At 42.3% G+C, this 12,426-nt stretch overlaps 1 protein-coding gene across 10 annotated transcripts in view; it reads right to left on the reverse strand.

Annotated features, from left to right (window-relative positions):
• LOC125466676 (N-acetyllactosaminide alpha-1,3-galactosyltransferase-like) overlaps positions 1–12,007 on the reverse strand; it is a 36,122-nt gene extending 24,115 nt beyond the window's left edge. For 2 of the 10 annotated variants that reach the window (XM_048561526.2, XM_048561528.2), the window contains exon 1: positions 7,311–7,569. In XM_048561526.2, coding sequence (XP_048417483.1) covers positions 7,311–7,318 — 8 coding nt within the window. In that variant the 5' untranslated portion in view covers positions 7,319–7,569. The other 8 variants (XM_048561530.2, XM_048561524.2, XM_048561523.2 and 5 more) reach the window with 8 other exon arrangements.
• Positions 12,008–12,426: the final 419 nt, after the last annotated feature.

The following is a 12,426-nucleotide window of genomic DNA, read 5'->3' on the forward strand; positions in this document are numbered from 1 at the left end:
GTCCACCATGCGGAAACTTGGCAAATGCCTTGCCAAGGTCCATAGAGACAAAATCTACTGCTCTGCCTTCATCAATCTTCTTTATCACTTCTTCAAAAAAACTCAATCAAGTTAGTGAGACATGATTTCCCTTGCACAAAACCACACTGACTAGACCTAATCATTCCTTGCCTTTCCAAATGAACGGGATTCCTGTAGTTCAGATTCCCCTCCAACAGCTTACCCACCACTAACATCAGGCTTACATAATTCCATGGCCTTTCCTTACCACCTTTCTTACATAACGGCACAACATAGGCAACCTCCAGTCTTCTGGCACTTCACTTGTGGCCATCATACAAATATCTCAGCAAGGGGCCCAGCAATCTTTTCCCTAGTTTCCTACAAAGTTCTGGGACACACCTGATCAAATCCTGAGGAATTATCCACCTTTATGCATTTCAAGACCTCCAGTACCTCCTCCTCTGTAATATGGGCATATTTCCAAGTTAGCACTATTTACTTTCAAGTTCCCTAGCTTCCATATCCTTCTCCATGGTAAGCACTGACACAAAATACTCATTTAATATCTCAGCCACCTCCCTTAAAGGGGCCCTATTCTCTTCCTAGTTACTCTTTTGTCCTTAATGTACTTGTATAATCTCTTCTGGATTCTCCTTCACCCTAATTGCCAAAGCCATCTCATATCTCCTTTTTGCCCTCCTGACTTCCCTTTTGCATATACTCCGACTGCCCTTATACTCTTCTCGGGATTCACTTGGTCCCCACTGTCTACATGTGACATATGCCTCCTATTTCATGAGCAGAGCCTCAAACTCTCTCATCATTCAGCATTCCCTACACCTTTCAGTTTTGCCCTTTGCACTAACAGTCTCTGAACTCTCATTATCTCATTTTCAAAAGAGTTTCCATTTTCAACCCACCCCTTTATCTGCAAATAGCCTCTCCCAATCAACTTTTGAAAGTTTTTGCCTAAGACCATCAAAATTGGCCTTCCACAGATTTAGAACTCTAACTTTTAGATCAGGTCTATGCTTTTCCATAACTATTTTAAAACTAAGAGATCATTGATCCAAAAGTGCTCCCCCAGTGACACCTCAGTCACTTGCCTGGTCTTATTTCACAAGAGAAGGTCACGTTTTGCTCCTTCTCTAGTAGGTACATCCACATTCTGAATAAGAACATTTTCTTGTACACACTTAAATTCCTCTCCATCCAATCCCTTAGATGAGAACCGCCATAGTGTTATGTTTGTAAAGTTAAAATCCCCTGCCATAACCACCATATTTTTCTTACAGACAATGGAGATCTCCTTACATATTTCCTTCTCAATTTCCCACTGACTACTGAGGGGGTCTATAGTGCAATCTCAATAAGGTGATCCACCCTTTCTTATTTTGCACATCCACCTATGTAACCTCACAGAACATTCTCCCAGGAATATCCTCCCCAATACAGCCATAATGTTATCCTTAACTAAAAACATCACTCCCCCTCTTCTCTTGCATTCCCCTCCACCTTCAATCCTTCCTACAGCATCTACACACTGAAGCTTTAAGCTGCCAGTCCTGCTCTTCCCAAGCCATGATTTTGTAATAGCTGTGATATCTCAGTCCCATGTTCCCAACAATGCCCCATTGCATCTGTCTTACCCATCAGGCCTCCTGTATTAAAATAAATGCAGTTCAAGTTATCAGTCTTACCCTGCCTTCACCATTTAACTTGCTCCTCTTCTCTACTATACCAGCCTCAGACATCTCTTTTCATTCTACCTCACCTCTTTTCTAGTTTAAAGCCCCCTGAGTAGCACGAGCAAATCCCCCCCACCAGGAAATTGGTCTCCTTCTACCCAGAAGGATTCCTAACCATCCAAAACTGTGAATCTGTTCTTGAATGAGAAAATACATTCTCACTGATTTTAAGAGCTGTTCTCTGACCTCTCCATGCGGTCACTCTCCCAAAACCTTGTTTCTCGCTCTCTCTCGTTCCTCCTGTTCAAAATATTGCTGTTTTTGATTTTTTTTAAAGAAAAGTTCCAAAAACAAAGCAAAAACCTATACAATCAATGATACAGCTCAAAGAAAGTCAGGCAAGAAATACTGAAAAAATATCAAAAAGTAAGAGCAGCAGCACTTACAGTCAGTGTCCTCTCCCAGCTAACATTTTGCTTTTTAAAGATGGGTTTGGAAGGTGACAAAGGAGCCTTGGTGAATTGTTGCAGTGCATTTTGCTAACGGTACATACTGCTGTTACTGAGCGTCAATGGTGGAGGGAGTGAATGTAGAAGTTGTCAATGGGGTGTCAACAAATGGGATGCTTTGACTTCAATGGTGTTGAAGCTGCACTCATCCAATCAAGTGGAGAGTATTCCATAACATTCCTGATTGGTACTGTGTAGACTGTATAAAAGCTTTGGGAAACAAAAAGATATATTACTCATCTGAATTCTTAGCCTCTGACCTACTCTTGCAGCTACAGTCTATGGTTGGTCCAGTTCAATTTCTGGTCAATAACTCACGGTCTGTTGATAGAGAGGGATTCAGTGATGCTAACACCATTGAACATCAAGAGAAGATTATAAATTTGTCTCTGGCTGGACATGGTGATTGCCTGACACTAGCATGGTATGAAATTTTACTTGTCAAGCCTACCCTAAATGTTGTCCAGGTCATGCTACATTTTGGGGCAGGCTGTTCAGTATGAGGTGGCACAAATTGTACTGAAGACTGTCCAATCAACAAATATCCCAGCATTGACTACATATTTTAAATGCAAGTCTGAAGTATCTCATTTTGTGGGTGTCTGTATATCTTTATCTCAAAGCCAGGCTTGTTAACTCCTTACGTACCATACATTCCTTTATTTACACCCATACACGAGACTATATGTGATAGCCTTAGTATAGTGTCTTCACAGACTCATTCCAGGCTGGTGTCTTCTCCCTTGCAAATATTAGACTCACACCAGTTACATCAAGATGAATCTCCTCATATCACAATAGGACTCTGGGTCATAATCAATAGGAGAATCTGCACTTCACTGGGTGTGGTTGCCAACATGGATTTCCTCTTAACTGGACAATAAGTGGCCAGACAGCACACTTATTATCCAATTAACAATAACAAGTGGCCTCTTAAACTTGCAGGCTCAACACAAAACCATCCTGCAGCTGTAGCAGTTAGATGCCCCACCTTCACAGCCAAGGGAAAGACTGTGACATCTCCATCCTGAGGCAATCCCACAGTACTTTTAAAACTTTCAATGAATGAATGACCACAGCAGTGGTTTCAAAGCTGGCCTTGTCTGATTTGCCATTGACAGGTTGCATTCATTTGCCTGACCTTGTCCTGAGGCCACTGGTAACTGGCCTTTTACTTAACCAAACTGGTTACCTCCCACTCGCAGGAGGAGAGCCCTTCTGTCCCTGACTCCACCTCCAGGAAAAACAGCTAGCCCTGGGATGGTGCCAACATTACCAGAAGAATTACATGCCCACCTGTTTGCTTTGACACTTGCCCCTAGTGGGGAAGGAATGGATGGGGGCAGCGGCATTTAGCACCCTAGATTCAGTTCTAAGTGTATTGGCAACCACGTGCAAAGTATAGAACATCCCTGAGCAAGTTAAAAGGAACACAGGCAGAGGACAGCTTTACCCTGTTGCGATCAATGACAGACTGAAGGAGGTCCTGCAAAGGAAACTTGCCACTCATGAAGTTCCTAGCTTCCAATCTCAGGACCATAACCCAAGTCATATGCTAACTGGCAGAGAAACAGTCAGATCAGGAAAGCAATGGATGTGATTGAAAGATTGGTGTGGGAAGGATAGACAACTGAAGGGCTGCAGGTCATATTTCAGACAGCAGCCCTACATGTACTCATGGGTATGTATGGTTAGATCTTGTGTGCTTCCAAAAACAGTAACAATATGGTTGACTGATAACTGCTCTCAGTGTCTGGAAACACCCTGACAGATATCAGTGTCAAAGAAATCTGGCACAATGGCATAACTTGGAAAAGGGATGAGGGCCTGAAAAGTGAATATAGGAAGCTAAAAGGCAGGACGAGCGGAGTAGTAATCTCAGGATTACTACCGGTGCCATGGACCAGTGAGGCTAGGTATAGACAGCGAGTGCAGCTGAGGACGTGGCTACAGAGGTGATGTAGGGTTGAGGGTTTCAGATATGTGATCATTGGGTTACCTTCTGGGGACGATAGGACCTGTACAAGAAGGACGGTTTGCATCTGATCTGGAGGGGCACCAATATCTGGGGTGGGGTGGGCAGCAGGGGAGGTTTGCTGGAGCTCCTAGTTTGGTGGGGAATGGGAACTAGATCTAAGGATCAGGGAATGGGGTAGCTGGTGTACAGGCAGACACAACATACACAGAGCTTGTAAGGAAAGATAGACAGTTGATAGGGCCAAGTTGCAGTCAGGTGTGATGGGTTGAAATGTGTCTACTTTAACGCAAGTGTCATGAATAAGGGTGATGACTTAGAGTATGGATTAATACTTGGACCTACGATGTTGTGGCCATTGCAGAGACCTAGATAACACGGGCACGAATGGTTGTTGGATGTTCCGGAGTATAGATGTTTCAAAAGAAATAGGAAGGGAGGTAAAAGAGGTGGAGGAGTGGCATGCTAAGCAGTGATGGTATCACAGTTGCAGAAAGGGAGGTCATCGAGGAGGGTTTGTCTACTGAGTCACTATGGGTGGAAGTCAGAAACAGGAAAGCAGCCACTTTATTGGGAGTTTTCTATAGACCCCCCAGTAGCAACAGAGACAGAGGAAGCGATTGAGGAAAGGTGCAGAAGTAATAGGGTTGTTGTCATGGGCAACTTCAACTGCCCTCATATAGATTGGAATCTCCTTAGTGCAAGTAGTTTGGATGGAGCAGATTTTGTCAGGTGTGTCCAAGAAGGATTCCTGACTCAGTGTGTAGATGATCCAACTACAGGGGGGTGCATATTGGATTTGGTGCTCGGCAACGAACCAGGCCAGGTGTCAGATCTCTCGGCAGCAAAGCAATTCAGTGATAGTGATCACAACTCCCTGACCTTTACTATAGTCATGGAGAGGGATAGAAGCAGACAGTATGGGAAAGTATTTAATTGGAGGAGGGGAAATTACAAAGCTATTAGGCAAGACCTATGGAGCATAAACTAGGAAGAGATGTTCTCAAGGAAATGCACGGCAGAAATGTGAAAGTTGTTTAGACAGCACTTGCTGCAAGTGCAGGATAGGTTTGTCTCACTGAGGCAAGGAAAGAGCTGGTAAGGTGAAGGAACCTTGGATGACAAGACATGTGGAACATTTAGTCAAGAGGAAGAGGAAGCTTACTTAAGGTCGAGGAAGCAAGGATCGGACAGGTCTCTCGAGGGTTGCAAGGTAGCCAGGAAGGAATTGAAGAATGGACTTAGGAGAGCTAGAAGTGGGCATGAGAAAGTTTGATGGGTAGGATTAAGGAAAACCCCAAGGCGTTCTATACCTATGTCAGGAACAAGAGGATAGCCAGAATAAGGGTAGGGCTAGTTAGGGGTAGTGGAGGGAATTTGTGCCTGGAATCGGAGGTGGTAGGGGAGGTCCTTAATGAATACTTTGCTTCAGCATTCATCAGTGAGAGGGACCTCGACGTTTGTGAGGACAGCTTGAAATAGGCAGATATGCTCAAACAGGTTGATCTTAGGAAGCAGAACGTGCTAGAAATTTTGAAAAACATGAGAACAGATTAGTCCCCTGGGCCAGATGTGATATACCCATGGTTCTACGGGAAGCAAGGGAAAAGATTGCTGCACCTTGGGCAATGACCTTTGCATCCTCACTGTCCACTGGAGTAGTACCAGATGATTGGAGGGTGGCAAATGTTATTTCCTTGGTCAAGAAAGGGAATAGGGCTAATTCTGGGAATTACTGACTGGTCAGTCTTTCTTCTGTCATGGGCAAGTTATTGGAAAGGATTCCGACAGATAGTATTTATGATTATTTGGAAAAGCATAGTTTGATTAGAGATAGCGAGCATGGTTTTATGAGGGGTAGTTCATGCCTCATAAGTCTGACTGAAGTCTTTGAGGATGTGACAAAACACATTGAAGAAGGTCAAGCAGTGAATGTTGGAAGTTTGGCTGTCTGGATACAGGAATTGGCTAACCAATAGAAGACAGAGGATGACAGTAGATGAACGTATTTTGCCTGACTCAGTGACCGTGATGATCTGGGACCCTTGCTCTTTGTGATCTTTATAAATGACTTGGATGAGGAAGTGGAAGGGTTTGCGGAGTTGTGGACAGCGTGAAGGACTGTTGTAGGTTGCAAGAGGTCATTGATGGGACTCAGAGCTGGACAAAGAAGTGGGAGATGGAATTCAACCCGGAAAAATATGAAGTGATTCATTTTGGAAGGTCAAATTTGAATGCAGAATACAGGGTTAATGGCAGAATTCTTGGCAGTGTAGAGGAACAGAGGGATCTTGGGGTCCACGTCAATAGATCCCTGAAAGTTGCCACCTAAGTTGATAAGTTTATAAAGAAGGCATATGGTGTGTTGGCTTTCATTGGCTGGGGAACTGAGTTAAAGAGCCATGAGGTTATGCTGCAGCTCTATTAAACACTGGTTAGACCACACTGGAATATTGTGTTCAGTTCTGGTCGTCGCATTACAGGAAGAATGTGGAAGCTTTAGAGAGTGTGCAGAGGAGATTTACCAGGATGCTGCCTGGACTGGAGGGCAAGTCTTATGAGGAAAGGTTGAGGGAGCTAGGGCTTTTCACATTGGAGATAAGAAGGATGAGAGGTGACTTGGTAGAGGCATACAAGCTGACAAGAGGCATAGATAGAGTGGCCAGAGACTTCTTCCCAGGGCGGAAGTGACCATTACAAGGGGGCACAATTTTAATTGGAGGAAGGTCTAGGGAAGATGTCAGAGGTAGGTTCTTTACACAGAGTGGTGGGTTCATGGAATGCTCTGCCAGCAGTGGTAGTAGAGTCAGACACATTAGGGACATTTAAGTGTCTCTTAGGTAGGCAACTGGACAATAGCAAAATAAAGGGTACGCAGGTTCGTTTGATCTTAGAGCAGGATAATAGGTCAGCACATCATCATGAACTAAAGGGCCTTTATTGTGCTATACTGTTCTATGTTCTAATTGCTTCTATTAGAAATAGTCCACGATATATTTTTGGCATTTGAATGCACCTGATTATTTCTTCAAGAATGATTGAGCATGCGAGAGAAAAATTATTTGAAATAAGTTAACAATGTATTACTTTTCTTTGGTAGACTTTGCTACAAAATGAGACCATTTGCCCACTTACCTGCTCATATGAAGCAAATATCAAATGATTGATTTTACAGTGACAGAATCTCAGCTGACACCAGTCTTAACAGTATTTTCCAAAAGCTGTCACTGAATAGTGATTAGAAGAGTCACAAAAACTATTACCCTAACCCAGGAGTGCAAAGGCCCAGAAAGAACACCTCTACCGCCTTCTGATCATAGTGGAAAAATATCAAAAAGTTAGATTCTTTTTCGGTTCACAAGCTATTAACACAGCACTCCTGGCACAGGAGGAGGAAGAGACTACCTGAAGAATATAAGGCCCAATTCTGGATTGATGATGAAGATCATGAAGAATAACAAAATGAATTTCCATTTCATCACCAGGTACCTGAATAAATAAAACAGCCAGAGTCAGAGATCTACGTGAGTCTTAGGCACAGCTTCTTCAGCGTATCCCACCTTTGCTGCTGTCTTCCCCACAAATCATGCCATCTAAAATCTATTTACTCTAGATATTGAACCAAGGCAGAATCATTGAACCATGGAAAAGTTACCGGACAGAACAAGCCCATTATGTCTGCGCCAGCTATTATCCTCACAGCAGACTCATCAGGTGGCTCACATCGCATCCTTTATCTGCACTGATGCATTCACCAGCCCCCAAAACAGCCTAGGCTTGTACTGGGCCACTGCAACGGAGGCTGAATGGGAGAGTCCACAGCTGTTGCTAGAAAAGCGAAGTGACAGCATTTTGCTGTTTTGTGGTGGTGTACTTTCAGGGGGAGTGGTTTCTGGTTCCATTTTTAGATCCCAGTCAGAATCTCATGAGCCCACACATGACCTGGTATACTATATGAAGATGTCCTCTGCTAAGGGTAATCATAGTTGGACTTTGATTAATTCCTGCAACACACTTTTTAATTACATGAAGTGGCCAATGGAAGCCTGGACACGGCAGATGGAGTCATAGAGCTCTCGAGATATAGAGCATGGAAACAGACCCTTCAGTCTAAATTGTCCACGTCGACCAGATATCCTAAATTAATCTAGTTCTATTTGCCAGCAATTGGCTCATATCGCTCTAAACCCTTCATATTCATCTACCCATCCAGATGCCTTTTAAATGTTGCCAATGTACCAGCCTCCAACACCTCTTCTGGCAGTTTATTTCACCCTCTGCGTGAAAATGTTGCTCCTTCGGTCCCTTTCAAATCTTTCTCCTCACACCTTAAACCTATGCCCGCGAGTTTTAGACTCCCTCAGCTTAGGGGAAAAACGCCTTGACTATTCACCCTATCTATGCCCCTCACGATTTTATAAACCTCTATAAAAGGTCCAACACTCCACAACTGTGATTGGAGTCTGAAAAATGTATGTTTAGAGTAATGGCTTAGTTACGTATGTTAGTTATTCTGAGAAAAGTGTATGCCTGTTGTTCTGTATTAAAATGAAATATCATAGTGCATAGAAAATTAGCAGTTTCCAGGTGAGCTGTGGCTTGAAGTTGAATAGAGAATTGGTAATTGAGGATATTGATGAATTCTTCTAATTCTGCTTCTGTCCAAATTCCCCTCATCAACACTAAAACATTACCTGACTACAACAGCTAACAAGTGAGTTTGTAAAAATGAAAAGAAAAGCGGAACCTCTGAAAACGAAAACAAAGCTCCCGAAAAAAAGTTTCCACTCTATCAAATATCACAAATGGTGGACCAAGAGGAGCAATGCACACACAAACAGACGTTAGAAATAGGGAGAGCTGTGATAAGTCTCCATTGGCAATTGAGGGCACCTGGCTGTGCTCATAGACCATACTTTGGAATAGCAAAGGAAGGGTGTGAACAGCTATCACTATTTCTATAGACCCTTTGGCTGAAGATGAAGGATTCCACCTCTACCATTGATATCTGAGGCATAAAAGACATGATCACTTTCCCATAGAACATAAGTTCTGGCACAAACAATTCAGTTGCATGGAATTAATTATTAGACTGACATGTTCACATTGTAACTTTGGACTGTCGCTCTACTGGTGTTTACTATCTTCATAAATGGGAGGGATTTATAAACAAACAAAAAAACTGGTCCCAGAGACCGAACTTACTTGGCAGGTACCAGAGATATAAAAGGTTAATGAATCTCTGAGTAAATCAGTGAGTCACTGCACTACTTATGTAGAAGCCTTTTGAACAAAGCAGTACAAGGGCCACCCCCAACAGACCAATTACCGTGGCAACATAAAAAACAGCAACTCTGAAAATCCTCAACAGTAACTGGGGACAAAAATGCAGCCTCACAATTTTCACATGAACACCAAAAAACAAGATTCTTTTCGAAAAACAAAAGTTAGCAGAAAAATCAAAGCAGTAAATAATTGGAGCTAGTCAGGCAGTATGGTTAGAATTTGATGCCAGACTTGGATCACGTCTCCCTATCCTCCAGAACACTCCATACACTACTTTCAATTTGAGATCCCTCTGTAGTGGGCAGTAAGTTCATTGCATGACAATGGCGGAGGTGGAGGTTCAACTAGCAACGGCCATCAGTCACAGAACATTTAGCAGGTTTTGTTTTGTCAAGCAGCTTTAGGAAAAATTCAGCCTCCCTCTGGAAAAAGTAAAAGTCCATTCTTTAGTCAAGAACTGCAAATGAGTGCTGCCAAGGATCTCCTTCCAATTTTCTGGGTCTCTCCTATCACAGAGCTGCCACTCATCAAGTGCTGTAACTGGAAAAGGTGCTTTACCAGATTTCAAACTCATGGATTCAACACCAGAATTGAGAAAATGCAGTCTAAAGCCTCAATCTGCTAACAGCAGTGATACTCAACAATTTCTTTTCAGGTTTTGGTAACTATTCTTTGAAAACTTTCCTTGAGCATAAAGCAGAGGTAAAAGCCAACCGTTGCTCATTTCAATTACAAATTGAAGAGAATAATTCAAACTGAAGTAAAGTTCTCCAACTACCTCAGTAATTGCAAATTTCAATGTAGGACCTACTAATAAAACCTTTCAAGGCCAGTAATTATACCCACAACAACCATTACCTCAGCAAGTTCATTCCACAAGCATACTGCCTTCTGTGTAAAAAGAATGCCTCATGTCTTCTTTAAAATCTCTTTCTTCTCACCTTAAAAATGTGTTCCCTGGTCTTGAAATTCCTCAACTTAGGGAAAAAGACAACTTCTATCAACTCTACCTATGTCTCATGATTTTATAAATTTCTATCAGGTCTCCTCTCAACTTCCTATGTTCCAGTGAAAAAAAGTCCCAGCCCATCCTTATAACTCAAGCCTTCCATACCTGGCAACATCCTAGTAAATTGTTTCTGAGCCTTCTCCAGCTTAATAATATCCTCCCTGTAACTGCGAGACCAGAACTGGACACAGTACTCCAGATGAGGCCTCACCAACATCCTGTACAACTTCAATGTGATGTCCCAACTCCTACACTCAAAGGACTGAGCAATGAAGGTGAGAATGCCAAAGGCCTTTTCAAACACCCTGTCCATATGTGACCACAAACTTAAAAGAATTATGTACTTGCTCCCCAGGTCCCTCTATTCAACAACACTACCAAAGGCCCTACCACTAATTTTATAAGCGTTACCCTTGTTTGTTGCACCAAAATGCAACAAGTAGAAAACCTCAAGCGCAATGCCTTGCATGAATTCACAGATAACAAAAACGACACAGCACGAACAAAGCTGGGACAATTAAGGGAAGTAGGTGTTGGTGTGTGAGTTAGGCAAAGCGGCAAAATAAAATGTGCGTTGTAAGATGGTGAGAATAACTCTTTCACAGATGTTAAAAAGGGGAGAGTTTTTGAAACATCCAAAATCCCATATATGAAATAGTTCTCCACCACTGTGATCCAAATTAACTAAAACAGTTTAACAAAGAAACAGGATTGATAAACTCGATTTACTGCAAATTATGAACAGCAACCTTCATTTCATCAATGGCGGGTACACAGTTCACTTTATATTATACTCTCCTACCAGGAAAAAAAGGAGTCAGTCCGGTCAGATACCTGTGTAACTTGATAGTCTTTTTGTTAAAAAAAAGACTTTCAGTAGAGAAGAATGTGACGACAAGCAATGAATGTTAGTGCCATCAAAGCAAATTTTTAATCATTCCAACACCGAACCTTAGTTTAAAAAAATAGCCAGTGTCCTTCCTTCTGATTCCTCCCAAACTACTCGATATTTGCAAGGAAAAAAAAATTATACCCTGCAGAAAATTCACAAAACTAATTTCTCCTATACTTTTGAAATAAAATGCTCAGTCCCTCTTGTAACATGTTTAAAGTTAATTTTCAGCGTAATCTTTAAAACAATGACACATATCGTGATACACAGACAAAAATTAGTCTTTTTTAATCAGTTCTTCATTCCAAAAAGCTTAAAAAAAATTCAAAACAAAATACTCACTTTACACAGGAGAACCACCTTAGTGCCATTAATGGGAGTTTTATTTAACAAAAATACAGATGTCTCTTGGTATGAGAACTGTCTTCCTTGCAGCCGCTCTACTTACTGAACTGATAGCGCCAATCATGCGGGCTTGAAGTGGAAGTTGTATTGCGAGCTCGTCCACCTCGGAGAGCTAATCAAAACAAAACCTCACCGACCTGTTAGATACACTGTTCAGCCTACGGCTGTTACGACCAGATGGTTCAATCTTTGTGGAAGGAACTAACAACAGCGAATACAGATCAGCAACGAAGTCTAGTTTTTTTTAAAGAAAGGATTATGTTGTGAGTTTAACACGGTGTGAGGCTGGATGAACACAGCAGGCGAAGCAGCATCAGAGAAGCAGGAAAGCTGACATTTCGGGCCTGGACCCTTCTTCAGAAAAAGTGTTTTTTTGGAGTTTTGTTCGTCTATAAAAACGTCGACATCGTGATTGAAAAATAAAGTTACGTCTGGTAAATTTCACCCCAATTCTAACTATTGTTAAAAGTAACTACGTTGTTATGTATGAGAGATAATGGGAACTGCAGATGCTGGAGAATCCGAGATAACAAAGCGTGGAGCTGGATGAACACAGCAGGCCAAGCAGCATCTTAGGAGAAAAGCTGACGTTTCGGGCCTAGACCCTTCATCAGAAAAAGGGTCTTGGCCCGAAACACCAGCTTTTGTGCTGCTAAGAT

This window comes from Stegostoma tigrinum, chromosome 28 (assembly GCF_030684315.1).
Source record: "Stegostoma tigrinum isolate sSteTig4 chromosome 28, sSteTig4.hap1, whole genome shotgun sequence".
Classification (NCBI taxonomy): Eukaryota; Metazoa; Chordata; class Chondrichthyes; order Orectolobiformes; family Stegostomatidae; genus Stegostoma; species Stegostoma tigrinum.